The sequence below is a fragment of the Schistocerca gregaria genome, chromosome 6 (assembly GCF_023897955.1).
Source record: "Schistocerca gregaria isolate iqSchGreg1 chromosome 6, iqSchGreg1.2, whole genome shotgun sequence".
In the NCBI taxonomy this organism is placed as follows: domain Eukaryota; kingdom Metazoa; phylum Arthropoda; class Insecta; order Orthoptera; family Acrididae; genus Schistocerca; species Schistocerca gregaria.
In genome coordinates this window covers 508,082,600-508,110,490 of record NC_064925.1, presented here as the reverse complement: position 1 = coordinate 508,110,490, position 27,891 = coordinate 508,082,600, and the positions used below count along the sequence as shown (strand labels likewise).

Sequence of the window (27,891 nt, the reverse complement as noted above, 5' to 3'; positions counted from 1 at the left end):
AGGCAAGGCGTAAAGCTTTGTGTCGTGCAGTCATCAGGGATACACGAGTGGCCGTTCGGCTCCGACAGCCCATATCGATGACGTTTCGTTGAACGGTTCTTGCACTGACACATGTTGATGGCCCAGCACTGAAATCTGCGGTAATCTGCGGATCGGTTGCACTGCTGTCGCGTTGAACGATTCTCTTTCGTCGTCATTGTTACAGTTCTTTCAGGATCTTTTTCCAGCCGCAGCGATGTCGGAGATTTGATGTTCTACCAGATTCCTGATATTTACGGTACACACGTGAAATGGTCGCACGGCAAAATCCCCACTTCATCGCCACTTCGGAGATACTGTGCCCCATCGCTCGTGCACTGACTGTAACAGTACTCTCAAACTCACTTAAATCTTGATAACCTGCCACTGAAGCAACAGTAACCCATGTAACAACTGCGCCAGACACTTGTCTTATTTAGGCGTTGCCGAAAGCAGGAACGTATTCTGCCGGTCTACATATCTTCGTATTTGAACAAGCATGCCTATACCAGTTTCTTTGGCCCTTTAGTGTAGGTGGCATTTATTACAGAGAGTGTTCGGGAATATTTGTTACATACTTCAATAGTTATGTAAGTCAAAAGTCACCTTTATTTTGCAAACTCTCTTTCATTATCCTAGCGTACTTATGTGTCTTCTTCATCAATTCGTTTCCAGTGCGCACGCTTACGATCGAAACGGAAAGAAGATCGTAGTTTAAAGTAACGAAGAGGACAAGATAATTTGGCTGTGGAGGAGTGAGTACATAATATTGTGAATAGGAGCCCATGTCCGGAAACGTGCCGCATCCACTGTATGGCGATTTCATTTCAGAAGTGTAACGCGTCCACGTCTGCGCAGGGAAAGAGGAAAGTCTCGGAGTTGCTTGTCCTGGTATGCAGTAGGGTAGACAGGATGAAGTATACTACGTGAGACGGTCACCTGCTGTCACTTAACGTCGTATGCGAAGTTTAATAAACGAGACTCTTGTAAAGACAGAGGACAGAGGAATATCTGCTGGCACGAGTTTTGCCCACTGCACTATAAACCGAACAGATACTAGCAGGTGGGAGGGAGAGTATGTGCCAGAATATGCTTCGTAGGTACAATATCTGTAACAACGTTGGTGGTCGCCACATCTAGCCGCCGTTGTAACGCATCACTGCTGTTCTCTACTTACAGTATCTGGGTTCTTTTTTGTTTTGGAGTAATTTTAACATGTATAATTACTAGAAAATCACAGGAGGAAATATTCAAGTTAGCTTTTGTGGCTTATCATTTTAACCAAACATGTCAAAATAGGGTTCGAGTTGAACTTCATCATCCAAGATGCCTTTTCTGTTTCTTTTACTTGTTGGCAGGATATTCTGTGTCTCAAATCTGTTAGCATGCCGTATCTTCTTCTAGCTCTGCTTCCCTTCAATTCCATTTCCCCTGTAACGACTGTGAAACATTCCTCCTTGTAACATACTGATGTGACAGAAATCATGGGATAGCGATATCTATACATCCAAATGGCGGTAATATTGAGTACACAGGTTATAAATGAGCACTGAATTTGCGAAACTGTCGTTTGTACTCGGTGATTCAAATGGTTCAAATGGCTCTGAGCACTGACCATCTGAGGTCATCAGTTCCCTAGAACGTTGAACGTTGAACTACTTAAACCTAACTAACCTAAGGACAACACACACATCCATGCCCGAGGCAGGATTCGAGCCTGCGACCGTAGCGGTCGCGCGGTTCCAGACTAAAGCGCCTAGAACCGATTGGCAACACCGGCCGGCTCAGTGATTCACGTGAAAAAGTTTGTAACATAATTAGTGCTGCACAATCGGAATTAACTAACTTTTAACGCGGAATGGTAGTTTGTGCTAGACGCATTGGATATGCCATTTCGGAAATGATTAGCGAATTCAATGCAATATTCACAGTCTCAAATGTGTACCAAAACTATCAAATTTCAAAGATTACCTTTCACCACGTATAAAGCAGTGTTCAACGACAACTGGGTAGGGTCAGCAGTGGTAAAAGACAAGCAACATTGCGTGAAATAACTGTAGAAATCAATGTGGGCCGTTCGACATACGACAAACGTACCCACTAGGACAGTAAGGCGAAATTTGGTGTTAAAAGGCAACGGCAGCAGATGACGACATGAATGCCTTTGGTAACAGCACGACATCGTCTGCAGAGCCTCTGCTAGTGACCATTTCGGTTGGAGCCCAGATTGCAGATGGTAAGAGCTGATGATATTGTGGGAGTGTGGCGCAAAACCCACGTAGCCATGGAGCTAAGTTGTCAACAGGGCATTGTGCAGGTTTGTGGTGGCTCCATGATGGTATGGTGTGAAATGATCATTGGCTGGACTGAATATGTTCGGCTAATTGGAGACCACTTGCAGGCATTCATGGACTTCATGTCCCTAAACAATGATGGAATTTTTGTGGATGACAATGCACCATGTCACCGCGCCACAATTGTTCCTGATTGGTTTGGAAAACATTATGAACAATTCGAGCTTATGATATGGCCACCCGAATCGCCCGACGTGAATCCCATCGAACAATCATGAGACATAATCGCGAAATCAGTTCGTGCACAAAATTCTACGCTGGCAATACTTTCGCAGAATGCCTTCACGACTAGGTGATATAGCTGTTGGTAAACCTTTCAGGATGTGAGGTCGTGGTCCAGGCAACTCTTCTGTTCCTGACATTTCGTGCAGGACTGCGCTGGACATCCTCAGAGACGCTCAGACTCAACCGAGAAGCACCTCTGAGGATGTCCTTCACAGTCCTGGACGAAACGTTTCTTGGACCACGACTTCATATCCCGAAAGGTTTACCAGCTGCTAATACGTTCGCAGTTATGGACGGCTACAGAGGCAGCATGGCTCAATATTTCTGCAGGGGCTTCCAACGACTTGTTGAATAGTTCCAATTCGATTTGCTGCATTACGCTGGACAAAAGGAGGACGGAGACGATTTTAGGAGGTACAACATGAATGTTGCCACCTCACTGTTTCCCTTCCGTGTTCATAATTCACATACGAAAAAAAGTTTTGTATCACCTTGATTCCCAAAGTCCCGGAACCTATACAGAAAATTGGTATACAGATCAACATAAACATCATTTCCTCCCTTTTCATTGCTCATGAGAACCACACATTACATGTTGTACCACGATACAGCGAGACCTTCAGAGGTGGTGGTCCTGATTTCTGTATACGCCGGTTCCTCTAATACTCAGTAGCACGTCCTCTTGCTTTACCTGTATTCGTCGTCCACAAGTTCATCAAGGCACTGTTGGTCCAGATTGTCCCACTCCTCAACGGCGATTCGACGTAGATCCCCCAGAGTGGCTGGTTGGTCAGGTCGCCCACAAACAGCCCTTTTCAATCAATCCCAGGCATGTTCGATAGGATTCATGTCTGGAGAACATGCTGGCCACTCTAGTGGAGCGATGTCGTTATCCTAAAGGACGTCTTTCACAAGATATGCACGATGGGGGCGCGAACTGTCGTTGAAGACGAATACCTCGCCTATACGTTGCCGATATGGATCCACAATCAGTAAGTGGTTGGCATCCACGTATCGTCCAGCCATTACGGCGCCTTCCATGACCAATAACGGCTTATGTCGACCCCAATAATGCCACCCCAAAACAGCAGGGAGCCTCCACCTTGCTGCACTTTCTGGACAGTGTGTTTAAGGTGTTCAGCCTGACCGTGTTGCCTCTAAACACGTCTCCGACGATCGGTGAGTAGAACGTGACGCCAATCCTGAGTGGTCCATTCAGCATGTTGTCGGGCGCCTCTGTACCGCGCTGCGTGATGTCGTGGTTGCAATGAAGGACCTCGCTATGGACGTCGGGAATGAAGTTGCGCATCATGCAGCCTACTGAGCTCAGTTTGAGTCGTAACACGACGTCCTGTGGCTGCACAAAAGGCATTATTCAACATGGTGGCGTTGCTGTCAGGGTTCCTCCAAGTCATAACCCGCAGGTAACGGTCATCCACTGAAGTAGTAGCCCTTGGGTGCATGAGCGAGGCATGTCATTGACAGTTCGTGTCTGTCTGTATCTCCTCCAAGTCCGAACAACATCGCTTTGGTTCACTCCGAGACACCTTGATACTTTGCTTGTTGAGACCCTTCCTGGCAAAAAGTAACAATTCGGACACGATCAAACCGCAGTATTAACCGTCTAGGCACTGTTGAACTACAGAGAACACGATCCGTATACCTCCTTCCTGGTGGAATGACTGGAACTGATCGGCTGTCAGACCCCCTCAGTCTAACAGGAGCTGCTCATTCATGGTTGTTTACATCTTTGGGCGGATTTAGTGACATCTCTGAACAGTCAAAGGGACTGTGTCTGTGATACAATATCCACAATAAACGTCTATCTTCAGAAGTTCTGGGAACCGGGGTGACGCAAAACTTTTTTTGATGTGTGTGTTTCAGGAAATTTGTTGTTTCCTTTACCCGTTTAAATACGTCATCATTTCTTTCTCTCTTTACCATTTTCTTTTTCTTTATTCTACCCCTTTCTAGATAAATAGTTAAATCACTTGGTATCTGATGTTATTCGGCCACAAACATTTGAGGACCACCTGTTCCTTATATCACATCAGTCGAAAATATTTCTCAACAAAGAATGATAGTTTGTCAACAGAGCTTAACATCATACGATATACGTGAAGTTTATTCGGTTAAAAGTACCAGACGATTTCACTTTTCATTCTCATTTCTGTTTCTTCCGCAGAGTATGACTATTTGTGCATTACATGCAAGAGTACTGCTGGTTATTCACTCGTAGTCTTATTTTTCATTACCGACGAGGCTTGCTTTAACTGTAGCGACTATAAACAATGTCGTCTGCAGAAGATAGCCCCACCGACGAATGTGGTAGTAAACACAAGTGCGTAGAAAGAGTGGCTCCAAACGGTCACAGGTCTTCCGACCAATGCATAGTAATTAAAATCCGAAACTGGGCTTTTTTGTCCCAAGAGTCCAATTAAAACAGTGCGCGGAAATTGAGCGTATAGGTTATACGCTTGCTGCAGAGAGCAGTCAATTGGACTCATTCAAATACATCGTTGCTGAAAGCTTTCACTTTGTGCCTCCCGTGGAGAAAATTGGATTACCTGGTGTAACTGCGCGATACGCACCGAACAGATGAGGTTTTAAAAAATGCCGCCTGTCCACTTTGCCGTCTCTAGCGCTGATTCGCGCAACACCGAAACTGCGGCATTTCCCTTCACCGCTGTCACCCACTTTTCCTCAGATGGAATACAATTTGTTATGGCGCTTCTGTTAGCCCATTTACACTGAATGAAGATTTCTTAGGCTGATGGTCTGAACGTTATTTATAAGTTTCAACATAGGAATCATACAGCCAACCATTTGTAAATAACTAGTTGCTATATTGACCTATGTACGACGTCCCTAAGAATGTCTTCATCAGAATGAAATTTTAGGAAACCGTAAAGTTACAATGCAAGAAAGTAATAGTCAGAATATGGAGCAGATATGCTCAAGTCAGAAATTAAAATTAAACACGTTCCAGTCTTTGCCACGTATGCCTTTCTAGGAGCAACATTTTTTAAGTGTTATCAGGCCAACGTTCTTCCGTTCAGGCTGGCGACACTATTTTTAAAATGAAATATCCAATATATCTCTTACTTGAAATACCAGATGTTAAATGGTTATCAGAAAACAATTCTTCAAAAGAGGATTTACTGTTTAGATGCTAGTAGGCCACACTGCTAGGCGGCAGAAATATTTATGAAGAGCCGCGCGGGATTAACCGAGCAGTCATGAACTGTGCGTCTGGTCCCGGCGGAGGTTCGCGTCCTCCATCGGGCATGTTTGTATGTGTTTGTCCTTAGGATAATTTAGGTTAAATAGTGTGTAATCTTAGGGACTGATGACCTTAGCAGTTAAGTCCGATAAGATTTCACACACATTTGAACATTTATGAAGAGTATTAATCAGCAGCCGATTATTGCATTAGTGCTGTTCGTTGATAGGAAAACATTCAGTCGTACAGCGTTAAGAAAACGAGAAAGCCCGCATCTCGTGGTCGTGCGGTAGCGTTCCTACGCCCGGGTTCCCGGGTTCGATTCCCGGCGGGGTCAGGGATTTTCTCTGCCTCGTGATGGCTGGGTGTTATGTGATGTCCTTAGGTTAGTTAGGTTTAAGTGGTTCTAAGTTCTAGGGGACTGATGACCATATATGTTAAGCCCCATAGTGCTCAGAGCCATTTGAACCATTTGAAAACGAGAAACTTATTATTTGTGCAGCTGATATTATTCAGTCGCAATGACTCACGATAAACGTATGCCGTTATTGTGACCGACAACAAGCAAATAATGTCTTCCAGTTTACACACAGGTTGAGCCTGCTACCCCTATCTATGCGTTTTATGCAACCTGCAATGCCTTCCGAAATTAGGTACGAGATTTTCGTTTCTCTTACTCGCCACACGCGAGCTATTTGTCATACAGGAAAAATGAACAGAACCATTTTGTAGGAAATGCAATTTAATTAATTTTGTACTAGGAAATGTCTTCGCCGGAGGCCACTGTTCTCGTGTTACAAAAAACAACAACAGCTTTCAGCGAAAACATATCCAGTAAAAAATTTAATAACATTAAATTACCTACAGAAATGTGTTCATTTTTTCTGTAGTGCTGGTAGTTCGTGCGTAGCGCGGGGAAGAATATGATAATCTTCCTCGTGGTATTTGTATATGATGTAGGTTGCATAAAACCCATAGGTAGGAGTAAAGTACATGCAAAATTCACATACACTTGTTTGAACAATGAGCTGTACTATTGAATGAGTTTCCTCTGTATACTAGACATGTGGACTAAATCATCCTTCGAACGCTAGATCAGTCGCAAGTGTTGCGTTCTTAAGTTACTCCACTTTGATTATTTTACATCAGTATAAACTGTCAAGCCGGCCGGGGTGGCCGAGCGGTTCTAGGCGCTACAGTCTTGAGCCGCGTGACCGCTACGGCGGCAGATTCGAATCCTGCCTCGGGCATGGATGTGTTTGATGTCCTTAGGTTAGTTAGGCATAAGTAGTTCTGAGTTCTAGGGGACTTATGGTCATAGAAGCTAAGTCCCATAGTGCTCAGAGCCATTTGAACCATTTTTTAAACTGTCATGCTTTAGGTTGATTCGAACACTAAATTTTGTTGCTTCCTTCAAACAGTCAGGAGCAAGAATCACACAGCAGTAGAGTATTTTATTAAAGTAGCCTGACACTTCATAGTATAAGGCAGTATAATGTCAGCAGTGTGCTAGATTGTATGTATCTCAGTCTCCTCGAGGCTGTCCACTAGACAGAACTGGTACATTGATATGAACGAATGGAAGTTTTGACAACACAAATCATCGCAGGATGACTGCAGGTGGTGCACGGGAATGAAGTTGTTGGAACAAGAAGAAAGCCGTGACAGGGCGCCTCCAACAAGTCAAATGAGTGATGACTAAAAAACGTTTAGAGGATATGTATAAAATCACCTGCTATTTTCTAATTTATTTAATATAATATATTTATACATGATGGTCCATTGATCGTGACCGGGCCAAATATCTCTCGAAATAAGCGTCAAACGAAGAAACTACAAAAACGAAACTTGTTTAGCTTGAAGGGGGAAACCAGATGGCGCTATGGTTGGCCCGCTAGATGGCGCTGCCATAGGTCAAACGGATATCAACTGCTTTTTTTTTTTAGATAGGAATCCCGATTTTTATTCCATATTCATGTAGTACGTTAAGAAATATGAATGTTTTAGTAGTACACTGTGTTACCGGACCTCTGTGATAGCGTACTGTACACAAGTGAGAACAGAAGTACGCACATTAGGAACGTGAGAATGTCGCAAGTACAACAGTGTATACATTGTTGCAAGAACTGTGAAAATGGTTTATTGTAACTCTGAAAAGGTAGAGATGATACTCTTCTATGACGAGTGTAGAAAAATGCAGGTGCAGCCTACAGGTTGTATGCGGAACGTTACCTGGACAGAGATTATCCAACGAGCCGAACATTTGAAAGCATTTATAAACAATTGTATGCGACAGGTATGGTCGTAAGGCGCTAACGGGTGTGTAACAAACCCATCACAGGAGACGCAGGTGCCGTTGGGGTGTTAGTTGCTGTTGTGAACCCACACAAGAGTTCACGTGACATCGCTAGAGGCAGTGCAATGAGTCAAAATAGTGCAATGCGCATACTTCATCGTCACAAATTTCACCCGTGACATGTGTCGCTGCATAAGCAATTACGTGGAGATGACTTTAATAATCGAGTGAATTTCTGTCAATGGCCATTAAAAGAGAATGCGTTTTATTTCTACCAGTTTACCGATGAAGCCGGTTTCACAAACCACGGCTCAGTGAGTTTGCGAAACGTGCATTACTGATCCGTGGACAATCCTCGCTGGCTTCGACGTGTAGAGCAACCGTGGAATGTAAATGTATGGTGTGGAGTAACTGGTGACCATCTCATTGATCCTCACTTCACTGAAGGCACCCAAATAGATGCAAAATACGTCGAGTTTCTACAAAATGATCTGCCAACATTTTAAGTAGGCTGTTTAGGTTTTTATATTGGTAACGCCACGTAGCGCTCTGTATGAAAATCACTGGCTGTGCTGTGTGCAGTCTGTGGCTGGTTTGCATTGTTGTTGGCTATTGTAGTGTTCGGCAGTTGGCTGTTAACAGCGCGTAGCGTTGCGCAGTTGGAGGTGAGCCGCCAGCAGTGGTGGATGTGGGGAGAGAGATGGCGGAATTTTGAGAGCGGATGATCTGGACGTGTGTCCATCAGAAACAGTACATCCGTAAGAAAGGATGTCATGAACTGCTATATACATTATGACTTTTGAACACTATTAAGGTAAATACATTGTTTGTTCTCTACGAAATCTTTCATTTGCTAACTATGCTTATCAGTAGTTAGTGACTTCAGTAGTTTGAATCTTTTATTTAGCTGGCAGTAGTGGAGCTCTCTGTATTGCAGTAGTTCGACTAACGAAGATTTTTGTGAGGTAAGTGATTTGTGAAAGGTATAGGTTAATGTTAGTCAGGGCCATTCTTTTGTAGGGATTATTGAAAGTCAGATTGCGTTGCGTTAAAAATATTGCGTGTCAGTTTAGTGTTGATCAGAATAGGTAAAGGGCGAAGTGTCTGAGTACGTTCACTTCTGCTCAGCTGTCTGAAAATCAAATAACGTAAGGGATTTACCAGCACAGTAATCCACTAATTTTTCTAAGGGGACGTTTCAACATTGCTAGAAAATGTACCGCTGGGAATGCTTAGACGTATGTGGTATCAAAATGATGGTGCTCCTACATAATCTGCAATGAACACTAGGCTGACCCTTGACAGAATGTTCGACGGGCGTTTCATAGGACATGGTGGACGCATAAATTGGCCAGACCGGTCTCCTCATCTTACGCCTTTAGACTTTCTGCTGTGGGGTACGTTAAAGGAGAACATGTACCGTGATGTGTCTACAATGCCAAAGTATATGAAACATCGTACTGAGACAGCCTGTGACAACAGTACACCAGATATACTGCGCCGTGTAATACATTCATTACGCGGTAGATAGCATATGTGTGCAGAAAATGATGGGCACCACTTTGAACGTTTATTGGCCTGAAATGTCAGAACACACTCTTTTACACTTTGTAATTGAAAACAAAAAAAAAAACAAATTTGTAAGTTCAACTACATTCTCATGTTAATGTACATTTTCCTCTAACAAGTCAGTGCCGTATAGTATTCTTTGGAGAAGAAGACTCATAAAAATGTTAGCATATGGACGTGACGTGCTATTCATGTCTCTTATGTATATAGGTTACATAACTGTTATTTTTGTATCCCTAATAATTCGGTTCTCTCCGATACACACGACTGAACTGCTGAGGAGTAACTCAGGCGTCATCTTTACGTTGCAAATTACTCTGGATGTAATTAACATTTTAGAATGTAAGAAACGGCATTGATTAAATATTTTTTCTGCTTTCAGTTGTGCTAAAAATAATAACAGGTTTACACCAGCCCCTCTCCTCACATTCGGTCTGCGAATTGGTTATTCAGTGTTTCTTGTGGCGTGGGAGCTGTTTCCAGGGGTAACGTTAGGTGAAATACGTTGTATATAATGTATTTAATTTAGAGACATGAAGGAAGAAAGGAAGATTCACTAAATCTGGCCTATGTTTTGAGTGTTTTGCACCACGTGTTTGCTCCAACAGCCAGAATGTGACCCTGATAGTCATATTCACGACAATCAACAGTTTGGGGAGTTACTTCGACCTTTTACAGCTACTTTCTGTGAAGGGAGATATTGCAAAGTATCTGATCTGCATAACAACTTTTTCCTGGTATTAAAATGGCACTAGTTCTCTCGAACCTACACGTAGCTAACCGAGCAAAGTGGCGCAGTTGTTAATGAGGAGTTCATGAGAAAAGCAGTCCACACCTAATTCTCAACAATGAGATTTAGATTGTCCAACTATTTTCTAAAAAACTTCAGGCACAGTGCGGAAGGCTCCAGACAAACGGATACGGCCAATTTGTTTACCAATCCTTGTGCGATCCAAACTTGGCTTTATTGTGTAATTACTTCGTCGCCGACTGGATGATAACCAACGTAATTCCTTCCAGGTAGTTATGTAAGTCAAAAGTCACCTTTCTTTTGCAAGCCTATTTTAGTTGTTCTAGCGTGCTGATGTGTTTTCTTCCTCATTTCGTATCCAGTGATCACGCCATAAGATCGAAACTGAAAGAAGATGGGGGTTTAACTTCGGACGAGGACAAACTCATTTGACTACGCCGCTGTAATTCTCAGATCTTGTGAAAGCATTGCTAATTACGCATATAAATTTTTTTTCGTGATTTTCTTTAGATTTTTATTCTTTTTCTTTTGTTCATACTGGCATTTCTAATTGTGATTATGTAGCATTCTACTGTGGTTTCTAAATGTGAAGATGTAATTGTGATTATTTCGTTTGCCAATGGATAAATATGTTTATTGCTTTGTACCTGAGGTAAAGTTTGTAAAGTTCTCTTTTGGAATATTATTAATTGTAAAAAATGCAGTCAATAACATTTATAAAGATTTATATAATTTACGATAACGATATAAAATCTATAGAAAGGGGACAGCGATAGTGATATTGATAGTCGAGAGGTTATTGTGTAGTAGAGGGTATGGTGGATGGTATGTCTGTGAAGCGTGCGTGGAAAAAACAGTACTGTGTTTTATGAAACGCATACGTAATTGTATGCACAGTGATACCGAACTATCATATTGTTAATTCTCTTTACCTCTGCGGTATGTAATGCCATCGCCAGCGAAATTTAAGAGGAAATAAACCGGACTGTGAAAGTGCCACTAACAGTACTTTGTTGTCACCGAAACGAACAGTGCTTTTATGCCAATGAACTTTGCTAGTATTGGTTTCGGCTAGTGGAACGGTTGTCTATCACATCCTATCAATCCGTGCAAGCGAAGTCTTTAATTAACTGTGCAATATAAATGACTTTCAGTGACGTTGTTGAAGTTTGAAATGCGAGAACAGAGTGGACATTGTTTACGGTGTGCTTCACACACAAGAACAATTCAATGAATTGTGTATTTGTGCCTAAGACTATATGAATGTGACGAACTGTGTAATTATGGGCGATAGCGTCACTGACAGTGCATAAAGCGTAAAAACGAGCGATGTCTACGTAATGTACTTTGAAAGAGAGAACATGTCAACAACGGTCGTATACTGGCGTCTTGTTTGTTAATCACCATGGTGTTAATGATTAAGCTGTGCCGGAACTTTATTTGCGTTTCGCCGGAGAAGATTAACCAGCGGAACTGCCTGTATCCTGCTCTCATCATCGTAACGCGCCGACATCGTGCTGCCCAACGCAACGCTTCGTATGCAACAAAAAGTTAACAGATTTCGCCGAACGCTATCCCCTGACCTAGAAACTTTCTTTCTCTATTACAAGTATAAGAATTACAGACTCTATTCAAATATATTCTCTGTTTAGTTTATGTTTGCTTTCTGCTAACGAAAATAAAATTACAATTAGTGAATTGAAAGTTGCCTGGTTGTCATTGTTGAAACACCAGTAAATATAAACTTCTTCCTCTCATTAGAACTAATTCTCCTTGCATGTTAAAATTATTGTAGTTATATTTTGTAGTTTTATGTATTGTTATGAGAGTAGATATACGATAGTGACTAATAAGAGTATTTTGTCGCGCGAAAATTACGGCGCCCGCCATAATTGCTTGTGTTCTGACCAATAACATAAAAGCTGCTATTCCTGTATTGGTGCGTTTCCTGACATGAGCGTGAATTATAAATGTTAGCTGTCAAATCACGTAGGGACTGTTTACCCAGTAATAAAAGTTTTTGATATTGTATTACTACGAGTTGTAGTATTACGAGAAACACTGGTTATACTCAAAAGTGTGTAGATGTATAGTGAACCCCCCCTCCCCCCCCCCCCCCCCCCCCCAGTGTTCATGCAATTATTAACAGTATTGTGTGTGATTCACGAAAGTTTGTCCCTTTTCCAGTTCCTTTCAGATATTGTCTTAGATGTCTTTGAAGTTTCAGAGAACATATTCACAATTTTGTCGGTGAAGGTTAATTTCAGACCAGTTTCTCGTGAATATTAGAGTTTTCAGTTCATAAACAAAGTGGGATCGTGGCCAATTGAGAAGTATAACAAAGAGTGTGGTTTTCCAACTAGAATTTTGGATGACTTCAGAGTTCAGATTTTGATAATTATTTTTCCTGTGGGTTGAGGTTATCACAATCTGATGATGACTGCAACCGGATGACTGCAACCGGTTATCAATAAAGTATCATGTGACCAAGATAATAACTAGCCAAATTTAACATCAGTAGAGACGGAGAACATGAAAAAATTCTATGACGGAAAGAGGAGGCAATCGGACGCCTTCTTTTAAAGAGAATAATGCTGGTGTTTGCCTCAGGCGATTAGAGAAATGAAAATCTAGACTCCAAGTCTCGGATATGAACCACTGTCCCCTCGAACGCGTGCCAAATAACTTAAAAAATGCGTCGTCTCGCTCGGTACACACGTTTGAGTGTTGAAGTGTATAACAATAATTTAGTGAGGCTCAAATGCCAGGTGAAAATCTTTCAACTTGACGCCATTTCGGTGTCCTTCGTACCGCTGTCATACCCCAGTTATCGAACCAAATAAAGGGACCCCCTACAGTTTAATGTCGTCCTGGTAACTCCTCGCATCGTTGAAAAGTGCAGTCTAGATGAAATTCTCATGATCTGACCAGTATTTTGTCCCGTAATATCTTCGTTTCCATGCACGCACTTAAGCGCTGGAACATTATTCGATTGTAGAACACACACAGAATCATACACATTCTCATGCCACACTTAGAACCTCCACCCTTTGGAACCCACGAAATTTGCTTCACGAACTAACAACGTGATCTCGAGACCTCGAAGGCTGGCATAATAGACCAGAGGAGAAGCTATTAAGGCACTCTGTGTATTTGTAGTTTGCCTTTCGCACGGGCTTTTCAAGATAACGAAATGTCAGTTGAAGAAACGAGGTAGCAGCGGTGGTACGAGCACACACTCGCACGTGCCTGTGCCTGTGTGTGTGTGTGTGTGTTTGGGCGCTCGTGCTGTTCCTGCAACGCCTCAGCGGCTGCCGCCTTTGTCTGCGCAGCAGCCAAGCGCATCAAGTCCTGGACGCGGACGAGCTGCAGTCAGCAAGGCGAATGAGCCCGGCCCTGCTCCAGAGGGCCACGTCGCCTCTTGCGGTCTGCGCGTTCGCCAGGACGAGAGGAATTTGGAAAAGTACAGGCTCCGCGTGCCTGATTCCACAAGAGGAACAGCAGCGTCAAAGAAAGCAAAACAGCGAAACCCAGGACTCCCCGTCTCACTGCACCTTCCGCTGCTGTTTTGGCGAGCAGCGCGTACGTGCAGATTAGAAAGAAATCTTTCGAGACTACTCTCTCGTCTCTTTTTTTTTAATTTCTTTATTCAATCTAATAATATCATACATCATAACCCACCACCGTATACATTACTGGGTCTTAATATCTACAATACATTTTAATGACGTTAGCAGCATTTTTACTTTTTAATTCTGGTTTTAGTATACTCACATGCTACAGGAAATGATGAGTTTCTTAATGGGTAAGATCTACTGTCTACTCTTAACTAACTATTCTAAAGGCTACTCCCTGGAGCGTTACAGGCGTGCCAGTTGTTATACAGGGTGTTAAAAAAAGATACGGCCAAACTTTCAAAAAACATTCCTCACACACAAAGAAAAAAAAAGATGTTATGTGGACATGTGTACGGAAACGCTTAATTTCCATGTTAAAACTCATTTTAGTTTCGTCAGTGTGTACTGTATTTCATCGATTCACCACCACTTGGCCCAATTGAAGGAAGCTAATGTTGACTTTGGTAGTTGTGTTGACATACGACTCATTGCTCTACAGTACCTAGCATCAGCAGGTTAGTGTTCAATACGATCGTGGTTTTGCAGTCAGTGCAATGTTTACAAATGCGGAGTTGGCAGATGCCCATTTGATGTATGGATTAGCACGGGGCAATAGCCGTGGCGCGGTACGTTTGTATAGAGATAGATTTCCAGAACGAAGGTGTCCCGACAGGAAGACGTTCGAAGCAATTGATCGTCTTAGGGAGCACGCAAGATTCCAGCCTATGACTCGCGACTGGGAAAGACCTAGAACGACGAGGACACCTGCAATGGACGAGGCAATTCTTCGTGCAGTTGACGATAACCCTAATGTCAGCGTCAGAGAAGTTGCTGCTGTATAAGGTAATATTGACCACGTCACTGTATGGAGAGTGCTACAGGAGAACCAGTTTTTTCCGTACCATGTACAGCATGTGCAGGCATTATCAGCAGCTGATTGGCGTCCACGGGTACACTTCTGCAAATGGTTCATCCAACAATGTGTCAATCCTCATTTCAGTGCAAATGTTCTCTTTATGGATTAGACTTCATTCCAACGTGATCCAATTGTAAATTTTCAGAATCAACATGTGTGGGCTGACGAGAATCCGCACGCAGTTGTGCAATCACGTCATCAACACAAGATTTTCTGTGAACGTTTGGGCAGGCATCGTTGGTGATGTCTTGATTGGGCTCCATGTTCTTCCAATGAGCCCAATGGAGCTGCATCAGCGTATCAGGGATGCCTTGCGATGGAGGGTGGATGCATGTATCATCGCTAACGGAGGACATTTTGAAGTCACGCTGGTACGTTCTGTTGCTGTGTGTTTCCATTACATGATTAATGTGATTTGAAGAGAAGTAATAAAATGAGCTCTAACATTGAAAGTAAGCGTTTCCGGACACATGTCCACATAACATATTTTCTTTCTTTGTGTGTGAGGAATGTTTCCTGAAAGTTTGGCCGTACCTTTTTGTAACACCCTGTATAAACCTACTATGTGGCTGTGCCCATCGAGCTAATCCCAATGTGCGTGCCCCTGGCACCGGGGTGGCCCTTTGGAAAATCGCTGCAGGTTCTGTTTAGGGATGTTCTTTCTACTATCTACTGAGAAATTAACTAACTACTAGGTCACTATCTCTGTGCAGTTATCAAATTCAGGTGTTAGGGCACCTTCCCCCTATTCCAGAGCGTGGCGGATTCCTACCGTCACGGCGATTGGCCAGTCCACGCCCTGGCGGAATGGGATGGATCGCATTGAGTCATGTCATGTTTAGTGGTTCATGTATTTTCCCATCAATATTCACGCAGGACCTATGCTGATACCTTGTTGGCAAGGCAGTTTATTATGTCGAATGTGGTCGGGTTTCTGATTAGCTGCTGGGTGCCGTTGTTTGGTTGCTGGTTTCTTAATTCGTGGCTACATCATCGTAGATCACGTGATCCGGAGTACCCTGTTCAGTTCCGCAGTCACATGACGGGGTAGCTCTTTTCCCGAACCGGCAAAGATATGCCGGGTACGGTCCATGACCTATGAGGAAGTGCAAAAGTTCATTGCTCGGTTGGAAATGCGAAAGTTGGAGGCGTTCTTTGATGTTCGGGAGCAGTTGGCAAGTCCTTCTGCCTGTTTCCTCTCTGTCCCAGAGTCTTGCCATAGCTCTTCTCCTCTTAATTGCAAACTTGTCCTCCACCCGCACTCCCAAAATGCTCTTAGTTTTTTCTACATCTCCCCTTTTCACCCAATACCAGGCCGCCTGTTCCCGGAGTTTGATGTCCAGGGGACACACCCCTGTGAGTGTTAGTAGTGCCCCTCCCGGAGATGTTCTGTATGCTTCAATGGAGCGTAGAGACGTGTTGCGTTGCACCCTCCTCACAGCCATAGCAGGAACGACCCTCGTGAGCCTGTGTGCCCAGACTCCCGATCCGTAACCCACGGTGGAAGCGAGAATGGTGTTGTGGTACAGCTTAATGACTTCCGGTGGAAGATGAAATCTGCTGTGTCCTATCATGATAAGACTGTTCAGAGCTTCTAATGATCTTTGAGTTGCAGTTTCGATGTGTTTGGCGAAATTCCATCTTTCATCAATTATCACTCCCAGTTACCGGGCCTCGCGACGCCGAATTACTGGCGAGCGCTTAATTCTAACTGTTGGATTTCTGGCCACTTGGCCTTTCAGTAATAGGTATGTCAACTTGTTAGGCGCAGTGGTCATTCTCGTGTTGTGGCACCACTGTGTGAGAATTGTTAATGTCCTATTGATTTTGGGTTCGAGATATTCGCGACTCCGACCGCGAACCAGCCAACTTGCATAAAACCATTCTTGGACTTGACGAAGGATTTCATGGGTGAACAGCCGGGTGTTAGTGTCCAACGGGCACAATGTTTCGGCAAGCGACCACGGATCATGTGCGCTGACGAACTGAGCGCCGGGGCACCGGCGCCGGGCTTTTATCTCCCCTCCCCCCCCCCCCCCCCCCACCACCAACCCCCCAGGTGTTCTGTACGCGGTCCGCGCCCAGGCTTTTAATCAGACTCAAAGTGGGTTCCCACGCCTTACTAACAACGTAAGCGCTATCTCGATTGATCAGCTTCTCCCGTACTCGAATCTCGATGGATTCTTTAATTCTTTAATTACACAGTCCCAGTATTTTGACGTCTGTGTCCGAACCTTAGTCTGGTCGTAATTCATTCTGTGTAATTCCTAGAGGCAATGATCAGCAGCCGCCGACTTTTTAGGCTGCTGCAGCCTGGTGTGCCGTTGATGTTCTTGCCGTCGGTCTCCGATAGTACGCACCGTTCGACCAATGTAAGTCATGACACATTCGCAGGGGAGCTGGTAGACTCCGTATTTCCGTAGTCCTAGGTCGTCCTTGACATTACCAAGCAGTGTTTGTGTCTCAATTGGTGGGCGGAAGATAGTCTTCACTTGATGTTTTCGAAGAATTCTCGATAAAGCGCCACAGAACGGGATAAATGCTATGCCCCCATCCTGCTGAGGTTCCTCTTCTGTTTCCTCCAATTATGCAGTCTGTGTGAGACGTAAATCACTCCGAATCTGCCTGTCTGTGTAGCCGTTTTTCCGGAAAACCGACCTCAGATGTTGTTGGTTAAGGCTCTCTTTGTCAGGTAGGGTACGGGCCGTGTGAGCCAATGTTTTGAGGCCGCCGTTCCTCTGCGCTGGATGGTGGCAGCTGTTTACATGAATGATCTATTGGATTATCTCTGGACAATAGTAACAATAGTAGTTTATTCCACATTTATATTAAAGGGAATAATTTTCAACGGATAAAACATCGAGCTGAGTTAAATGAACGCTGTGACTTTTGAAGAAATTAAGACGGTGAATATCCGCTACGCAAATCAAAACTATCAATTCATTTTGAACTGCGAATCGGTCACGTATTACTGAGCATCTTTGGTGGCAACCGCTAAAGAACGAAGCTAGCCGATAGAAATAATTTGAATCTAAACTTATTAATGAAATTAGAGCAAGGAGCAGACCTAATCAACAATCGCTGACTGCAATGACAGATAGTGTTGTCTCGCTTTTACGTATCTCGACCAGGTGAAGAATACTGGCTGGGCACAGAAAAAGGGGGGCGCCACACTTTTGCTGATCCTGGAAGTGCTATTAGGCAGTAATAGGAGGTGTCACAATGTGTTAATGTTCTGGAGATTCTCGTTCGCGCACTCCGTAAACAGAGCTGTTCAAGGTCACTTCGCAGTTAAATTCATGAAGCATGTACTGTTTTTGTGATGAGAGTTTGAAAGGTGGCTACACTGAGTCACAGCGCCAGAGATTGCGCCAAAGATTATTATTGTGTGTGGTAGTGTGATTCAACGTACATGTATCTTGCACGGTTCTTCTTCAGTACAACAACATATTTTAAACACCATTTACAATGAACTAATTGAAAAATCAGAAATACTATAATTGCACATAGAAACCAGAATTACAAGTCTAATACATGAACACGAGCCAGATGCTTTGTTGACTGAACCTGTGACAAAGAGGCATTGTCATTAAGGAAATGTGAAATAATTGTTTTTGTTATGTCCGTATATATTGACGATAAATACACTGTGATCGTTGCAACATCTTCCATCTATGCATTACCCCACCCGAACAGCATCTACTCTCTCGCGCAACAGAACAACAACTGCACACGACGTACTATGAACTAGTACTGCTCTCGACGTCCTCTCAACAAGCACTGCCCACGGCAACCTCTGAACTACTACTGCACCAGTGGAGGCGGCGGAATAATAATCTTTGGCGCAATCTCTGGCGCTGTGACTCAGTGTAGCCACCTTTCGAGTTATAGAAAGGACTTGGATCTAATTATCATCAATTAAAACGTACGGCAGCCTTCATTATAATGTAACCACCCAGATAGGTGACTCACCTACGCTACCCGCTATGGCGTCAAACTGCTGGAAGGCTAAGATGCGCTCACCTGTGGCGACGAGGCGCTGCGTGAGCGACAGGTCGGGGTTCGAGTCCAGGCGCGTCTTCTCGGCCCGCAGCTGCTGCACGTACGTGTCCATGTCTGCTGGGGACGCGGCGGGCACCGCGGAGGCGCTCTCCTCCATCATGGCAGCACCTGCAACCACACCACACGCTCACTTAGATAGCCGTCTGGAGCTGCCAAGTGTTGCGGAGAACTGGTCACCCGAATATTTCCACGGAAACGACTGCCATGTTACAGGTTCGTTCTTCAGTTACATTTTATAGGTCCTTCTATCAGTGAAGTGTCAGATGAAATTAGAAATATGCATCAGCAGTAGTTAATTTTGGAAAATATCCATACCCTGCAATGCAGAATAACACAAATGGCCTATGAGAAACTTGTGTTTTGATATTGTGTACCAATGTACCGGGTGTTCAAGAAGTCAGTATAAATTTGAAAACTTAATAAAGCACGGAATAATGTTGATAGAGAGGTAAAAATTGACACTCATGCTTGGAATGACATGGGGTTTCATTAGACCCAAAAAAAGTATTACTAGACGCGTTAAAGGTCTCCTGCCAGCGTCGTTTGGTGATGATCGTGTGCTCAGCCGTCACTTTCGTCATGCTTGGCCTCCCTGGTCCCCAGACCTCAGTCCGTGCTATTATTGGCTTTAGGATTACCTGAAGTCGTAAGGGTATCGTTATCGACCGACATCTCTAGGAATGCTGAAAGACACCATCCGACGCCAATTCCTCACGGTAACTCTGGACATGCTTTACAGTGCTGGCCACAACATTATTCCTCGACTACAGATATTGTTGAGGAATGATGGTGGACGTATTGAGCATTTCCTGTAAAGAACATCATATTTGCTTGGTCTTACTTTGTTTTGCTAATTATTGATATTCTGATCAGATGAAGCGCAATTTGTTGGACATTCTTTGAACTTTTTTGTTTGTTCTAATGAAACCCCATGTCATTCCAAGCACGTGTGTCAATTTTTACCTCTCTATCTACATTATTCCGTGATTTATTCAGTTTTCAAATTTATACTGACTTTTTGATCACCCGGTATGTGTAAAATAGCCCAGGTACCCATATTAATTTTACTAGTGCTTCTTTTATCGGGTTGAAATGAACCTGCCGATAACGAACGTTGGCTTTGACCTTAAAACGCAAGTGGCAGAGATATACATACAATAACTTCACCACATGATACAGTAACATTTATCGCACTACATTAATTTTTGATATGATACAGCTGTCCCTACCGATATGTTGTGCAACCCGCAACATCTTCAAAATTAAGATACGAGGTATTCGTATTCCACTGGTCGCTCTTGATCGCTGTGCGTGAACTATTAGTCCTACAGAAATATGAACAAAACGGTTTTTTAGGAAATTTCATGTACTTAAATTTTGTACAGCGATACGTTTCGCTGAAGGCTAAGGTTTCCGAGTTATTCACGACGAACATACGAAAGTGACCTTCAAATGTGCCTCTACCCCCACACTTATCTCACATCAATGAGGTTTTCTTGTATGCTGCTCAGGGCACATTCTCCTACCACTGTTCAAAATATTGCGACTATACGAGCTATTACAGATATTTGACCTGTTTTTAGTCTCTATTGTTTTGGCTGTTACCTAACAACATAGTCACCTATTACGTCAACACTATTAATTTACATGTGCCCATGAATTAAAGAAAAACGAGTTCTGAAAAGGTTGTGCTAAAACTAATTACGGTGGCTGTTCGATTAAAACGTAGCCTTGCATGCAAGGTAGTTTCATCAGATGACCTGAAGAATATAACGGTGTAATTTTTTATTGTCTGCTGAGACAATTCACAAAATTGCGACAGAAAACTTATGCAAACGTCAAATTTACAACTGGTAAATGCTCTACGTAGCTGGTGGCATAATTAGGCCAGCCAATGGAGATAAAAAAGCGTGAATGTTGGAAATAATTCCGGTAGGGGTTGAGTGTGGGAGTGGGGGTACATTTCAAGTTCACGTTTGTAATTTTATCTTGAATGACTCGAAAAGTACGGTCTCTAACGAAAAAGTATCGCAATTCAAAATTTAACACTGATTTTGCTACAGAAGTGCCCTGTTTCTTTCTCTGTATCACTAATACTTTGTGCATAGCGAGAGAAAGAATATGTAAACCTTCCGTGTGGTATTTGAAGGTGTTGCAGACTGCATAAAAAGCGTCGCTAGGAGCTGCGGAATTACCATTTTGTTTTCAATGAAATGTCATACTACTAATTTGTCTCTCACTGATTTGCGTTTTCGAAAAACCAGTGATATCTATTATTATTATTATTCATAATTATCATTATAATAACATTGAATTTAAAACTTTTGAAATCGAATTAACAGGTTGTGAATTACAAATATCTAAAGATAATTACGTTTGCACATACCGATCATATGGTTAAATATTATCTTTTTCTCAGTGATCTTTGTTCACTTTTTGTGGCGTAGTGTGGCCGAATCAAATTTTGAATAAGCTGTTATTGTCTTGAGGTAGACACGATTTTCCGAAACATTTGCGTTATTTCAAGTAAACGTTCTTTATGAGCAGTTATTGAAAGGAGCGTATTAGAAATGGAGAAAATTACTAAAAAGTTTTTGAGCGTTTTATTAAAAATATTAATACATATCAGCAAATACAACCCAAGATTTTTTGATAAAGCAGAAAACATCATGCTTCCAGACTAGCTGTATCAAGAATACGAAGAAGCTGTAATGGATATGGATATTTCTTCTTTTGGCACTGTACAGCATTCTCTAGAGCCACTTCAATGTGGAAAGTGAGGTTTGCCAAATATTACTTTACTTTCAAAATTTTCGTTATTAAAACTTATTAGAGTCCGTGACGTAATGATGATATGGTGCGAGAATCAAACAGTACACTGATAATATGTATTTTGATTCTCTATTATTATTTAGCATGTAGTTAGTAGTGACAGACTGACTTGTAACAGCTAGGCTAGATTGAAAAGTGGCAGTCTGCTTGTGACCCGGCCAAGTCAATGAGTTTGCTGTCATGAGTATAACTACAACTGTTTTTCAAAAATCCTGCATTTCGATTAATGATTTATGTCCATTAGATCATGAAACAAATCAGACGAATGGTATAGGTAAGTAGGTTCATGATTCTCTCTCTCATTCTTTCTCTCTCTCTCTCTTTCGCTCTCTCGCTCTCTCTCTCTCTCTCTCTCTCTCTCTCCATCGATAGTGACCGGGCCAAATATCTCACGAAATAAGCATCAAACGAAAAAACTACAAAGAACGAAACTCGTCTAGCTTGAAGGGGGAAACCAGATGGCGCTATGGTTAGCCCGCTAGATAGCGCTGCCATAGGTCAAACGGATATCAACTGCGTTTTTTAAAAATAGGAACCCCCATTTTTATTAAATATTCGTGTAGTACGTAAAGAAATATGAATGTTTCAGTTGGACCACTTCTTTCGCTTTGTCATAGATGCCGCTGCAATCGGCACAAACGTATAAGTACGTGTTATCACGTAACATTCCACAGTGCGGTCGGTATTTGCTTCGTGATACATTATCCTTGTTAAAATGGACCGTTTAACAATTGCGGAAAAGGTCCATATCGTGCTGATGTATGGCTATTGTGATAGAAATGCCCAAATGGCGTGTGCTATGTACGCTGCTCGGTATTCTGGACGACATCATCCAAGTGTCCGGACCGTTCGCCGGATAGTTACGTTATTTAAGGAAACAGGAAGTGTTGAGCCACATGTGAAACGTCAACCAAGACCTAACACATATGATGATGCACAAGTAGTTGTTTTTCTTTTATCTGCTGTCGCGGCTAATCCGCACATCGGTAGCAGACAAACTGCGCGAGAATCGGGAATCTCAAAAACGTCGGTGTTGAGAATGCTACAACATCCATTGCCCCCGTACCATATTTCTATGCACTAGGAATTGCATGGCGACGACTTTGAACGTCTGTACAGTTCTGCCACTGGGCACAAGAGAAATCGCGGATCGATAACAGATTATTTGCATGCGTTCTATTTAGCGACGAAGTGTCATTCACCAATAGCGGTAACGTAAACCGGCATTATATGCACTACTGGGCAACGGAAAATTCACGATGGCTGCGACAAGTGGAACATCAGTAACCTTGGCGGGTTAATGTATGGCGTGGCATTATGGGAGGAATGATAATTGGCACCCAATGTTATCGATGGCAATCTAAATGGTGCAATCTATGCTGATTTCCTAGTAATGTCCTACCGATGTTACTACAAGATGTATCACTGCATGACAGAACGGCGATGTACTTCCAACACGATGGATGTGCGGCACATAGCTTGCGTGCGGTTGAAGCGGTATTGAATACCATATTTCATGACAGGTGGATTGGTCGTTAAAGCACCATACCATGGCCCGCACTTTCACCGGATCTGACGCCTCCGGATTTCTTTGTTTGGGGAAAGCTGAAGGATATTTGCTATCGTGATCCACCGACAACGCCTGACAACATGCGTCAGCGCATTGTCAATGCATGTGCGAACATTACGGAAGGCGAACTACACGCTGTTGAGAGGAATGTCGTTACACGTATTGCCAGATGCATTGACGTTCACGGACATCATTTTGAGCATGCACTGCATTAATGTGGCATTTACAGGTAATCACACTGAAACAGCATGCGTTCTCAGAAATGATAAGTTCACAAAGGTACATGTATCACATTGGAACAACCGAAATGAAATGATCAAATGTAGCTACGTTCTGTATTTTGATTTAGAAAACCTACGAGTTAGCAACTGTTCGTCTAATATTGTGAGCCATATGTTTGTGACTATTACAGAGCCATCTATCACAAACCGATAAAAGTGATCCAACAAAAACATTCATATTTCTTCACGTACTACACGAATATGTAATAAAAAGTAGAGATTCCTATTGAAAAAAAAGGAAACGCTGTTGATAGCCGTTTGACCTATGGCAGCGCCATCTAGTGGGCTAACCATAACGCCATCTGGTTTCCCCCTTCCCCCTTCAAGTTATACTAGTTTCGTTCTTAGTAGTTTTTTCGTTTGACGCTATATCGTGAGATATTTGGCCCTGTCACCATCAATGGACCACCCTATATATATATATATATATATATATATATATATATATATATAGAGAGAGAGAGAGAGAGAGAGAGAGAGAGATAGAGATGGTGGTGGTTAGTGTTTACCGTCCCGTCGACAGAGAGAGAGAGAGAGAGAGAAATGGCATATTGGCGTTGTTGTCGCCAGGCACAGATCTGTTTTTATAACCTGATCTAACCATAATATTGCGATTAGCAACAGACAAAAGACGACCTTCGTTCTTTCGATCACTTAAATGGTTGAAAAAATGGCTCTGGGACTAGGGAACTCTAGAACTTAGAACTACTTAAACCTAACTAATCTAAGGACATCACACACATCCATGCTCGAGGGAGGAGTCTAACCTGCGACCGTAGCGGTTGCGCGGTTGCGGACTGAAGCCCCTAGATCCGCTCGGCCACCGCGGCCGGCCATGAGAGACACATCACAGAATTTGACCCATCGGTACCTCCTACACTGATGTCGAAAATGGTTACTGTCTTCACCAGGATACTTAATAAAGCTACGAAACCGCGTTTGTTCTCATGTTATCAGTCCCTGGTCACCGTTCATCTACTGTGTGACATGCTTTTTGTTACTTCATTACGACAGCATTCAGCATGAAAGGTGCTGGTGGACACGTAGTTACGTCATATACGTATCACATGTATGTATGACACACAGATATGTATAGAAATCTCTAATGTCTCCCCCCCCCTCCCCAATATAAAATTTTCATGTTTACTACTTCAGGAAAGCCTGAAACTGTGTCATTCATAATTTAAATAATGAAAACTGTACCAGTTACTTATTTTCTGATGCTTATCAAAACCCGTTTCGATAATTTATTCTCATTTTCAAGTGCATTTAAGCACACATATACGTGAATATATTTGGTGATGTTTGCATGTGTGATTTTCTGCCTCTCGAGTCTTTTTTTGACATCAAAGTAGCAGGTATCGATGGTACAAATTCAGATATGTATTCTCCTATAGGCCTCATAAGCAACTACGCAGTAAAAATACATCGAAAACAGCGATTTTGTTGTTGTTTTGTGGCAGTATGAAAGATGGGCTACGAAATACGTAGTCCAGTCACATTAATGTGAACACTGCCTAATTTACCGATTGCAGTCTGACATAAAAAAGACGCAAGTGCGGGAGAGAATCACACATGCAGTGAATTTATTCATGTAAAAAAATGCGCAAATTCTCGAAACGCGTTGTTCTCCTCATCTAAAAGTAAATAAACAATACAGTTTTCATTATTCAAGACATGAGCAACAATAATGACTTTCACACACTTTACAGGGGTTATTTTTTATAAAACTTGCTATGGTAACTGTCGCCTTCGAAATTCATTTAGTGTGTTGTTCTTCTGTAGAAGTTAGTTGTGACATTTAATTATTAGAACAGTGATTAAAGCCAGAAGCTCTTCTGCCCTACGGAATTAAATTACACCCTTCAGCACTTTACGTCACAAAAGGGAGTGTCTGCCAACCAGCAACAGCTTGTGATGTTTTATGTCGTTTCGATTGTTTTTTTTTCTTTCCTTTTTACTATGTACGGGTGTCCCTCCTGTTCTTGAGTAAAGCTACGACCAAGAATCTCGTCGTTAAGCAAATATTTCAATGGTAGCCTTAATTAAATTGAAGCTTTTACTGACGGGAAGTCATATAGCGTCCCATTTTCTTTCAAAGTGATGACAAGAGTGCAGTCGCTAAGTAACCACAGGGACGCCGCTGATTTCAAACGTCTCTTTGCGAGGTAGAGCGACAAACGTGTTTCTTATTGGATGTCTAATTTAATTACCTTAATGGCTTTCGTCTTACCTTTCACATCTAGAGTAAACAGGAAGCTGGAATATACTGGTGTGCACCTCTTACAATAGTTGGCAGTTACCAGACCGAAAACTTAAATTATTTGCTTTTGATGGCATAATGTGTAAAAAACGACGAACATTTTTTTCTTCTGTTCATTTACCCCACTGTTTAGTGGTATCGTGTATATTATCGTTCTTTGCTTTGATTAAGTCCCATCTCCTCGCTATAGAATCTCATAATTCTTGATAAGAATAGCATTGTTCAGTACAGTTACTACCGCTTGGGGTTTTTGCTATCTTCAATGTAATCGACGATCCGGTGGTTACAAGACTAAAACAGTAGATTCTTTAATATCTTGTCATCTACCGTTCGTTAGATCGTATCTTCTTTTTTCTTTATCCAAACAGATTCTTAGTTGAGAAACAGTAACAACATACAATCGTGTAATCCCATTCAACAAGAGGATGGACTTGAAACTGGGTCGAGCTATCGATTAAATTTTGAAACTATATATAAACTTTCTCCTTACCAGTCAGAAATGATAGCTAGTAGAAGTAGAGTGAAAGTTTATCCTAGTATCTCCCAACACAGTCCACACATGGAAGAATTCACTGCGAGTACTTTATTTTTTATAAACATTGTAACATAGGTACAGCAATCAGCCACAATTATGGACTTCACATTTAACCGTTACAGGTACCGAATTTGTTAAAAATCCATTGCCAGCTGTTATGCTTGGATTCTCTTAGTGCTCGTCACTTGTGTGATTCTCTAAGATAACACATAAAGTTTTTTTTTTAAATTCAGTAAACGTACGAAAAAGATTTGTAATTTTAGGAACCACAAAGGACACCGATTATTCGGGCTTGGTGGTCTGCTGATGAAGCGCATCCCTCGAAGACAAAAGGTCAGGAGTTCGATTGCCGTTTAGAACTGGAAACTTTTCAATCTGTCCTTACCATGTCAGTCAGTAAGCTACGTCAGGAACGACACGCGATTCGGATTCGACATTTAACTGTACATCCTCTTTCCCATTTGGATAACTGAAGTCAGTTAGGGACGTTTCAGTCGCCAAACAGACGTCCAATTGAAAGGCGGCTGAAAATCCCTCTAGAGGGGACTGCTTTTTATGGTATTCTAATTGTATTGATTAATTTGTAATCTGGCGAAAACGTACTTGATGTTACTTCCTGAGAAAAAGCATACGTCGAATATTTATACTGTACTTTTTTCTTTTTCCTTGATTTCTCTTCTTTGCGCGCGCAGTTTGTACAAGTCATATGGTTCACTAATAATCGAACAAGTGACTCCCGCTTTGTGAAGTAAATACTGTACCGCTAGTTCACAGAATTTTCATCTCTACTGATAAGGAAGAAACAGAAGGAACACAGGGAGTCGTATTAATGTGTAATGTATAACAAAGAAATAGCTCATAGGTATGAGTAGGGGAGATAGTTGTACGTAGAGGATAATGTACCTAGGAACACATAATGTGTTTTGGTCGGTACATCAGTCTACTGACTGATTTTAGAATCACATAGAGGAATGTGCACCAGAAACCGCCATAAGCAGTTACCGCCATTTTCTACGGTTTTCGGTGCTGTTAGACATGAGCTTATATTTTGTGGATTAGTTGTAAATATTTCTCGTTGAAAGCCTTAAGGCGCTGTATAATATTATTAAAGCTATTTCCAATATATTGTTGATTGTTCAGGTACAGAATTTTATGGTGAGTAAAGTTTTATAGATTTTAGAATCACTTATATAACATGTGAACAGTTCAGTCATACCTCATCGGCCGTGCTCCATTTTGTACCCTGAAACTGAAAGTCTTTTACCATGGAACCCGTGATACATGCAAATAAACTGAGTTTGTTTAACAGTTTTATTTGTCTTGAAAATAGAAATTACTTTTAATTTCGAGTAGTTTCTATCTGAAAATGTATTTTACTT

At 42.2% G+C, this 27,891-nt stretch overlaps 1 protein-coding gene across 1 annotated transcript in view; it reads right to left on the bottom strand.

Annotated features, from left to right (window-relative positions):
• The window catches only part of LOC126278924 (KH domain-containing, RNA-binding, signal transduction-associated protein 3-like), a 1,426,848-nt gene that overhangs the window by 1,117,291 nt on the left and 281,666 nt on the right, over positions 1-27,891 (bottom strand). Inside the window, exon 2 of the mRNA XM_049979200.1 lies at positions 18,993-19,139. Within this exon, the coding sequence (XP_049835157.1) occupies positions 18,993-19,139 (147 nt within the window). The remainder of the gene's footprint in view (positions 1-18,992; positions 19,140-27,891) is intronic.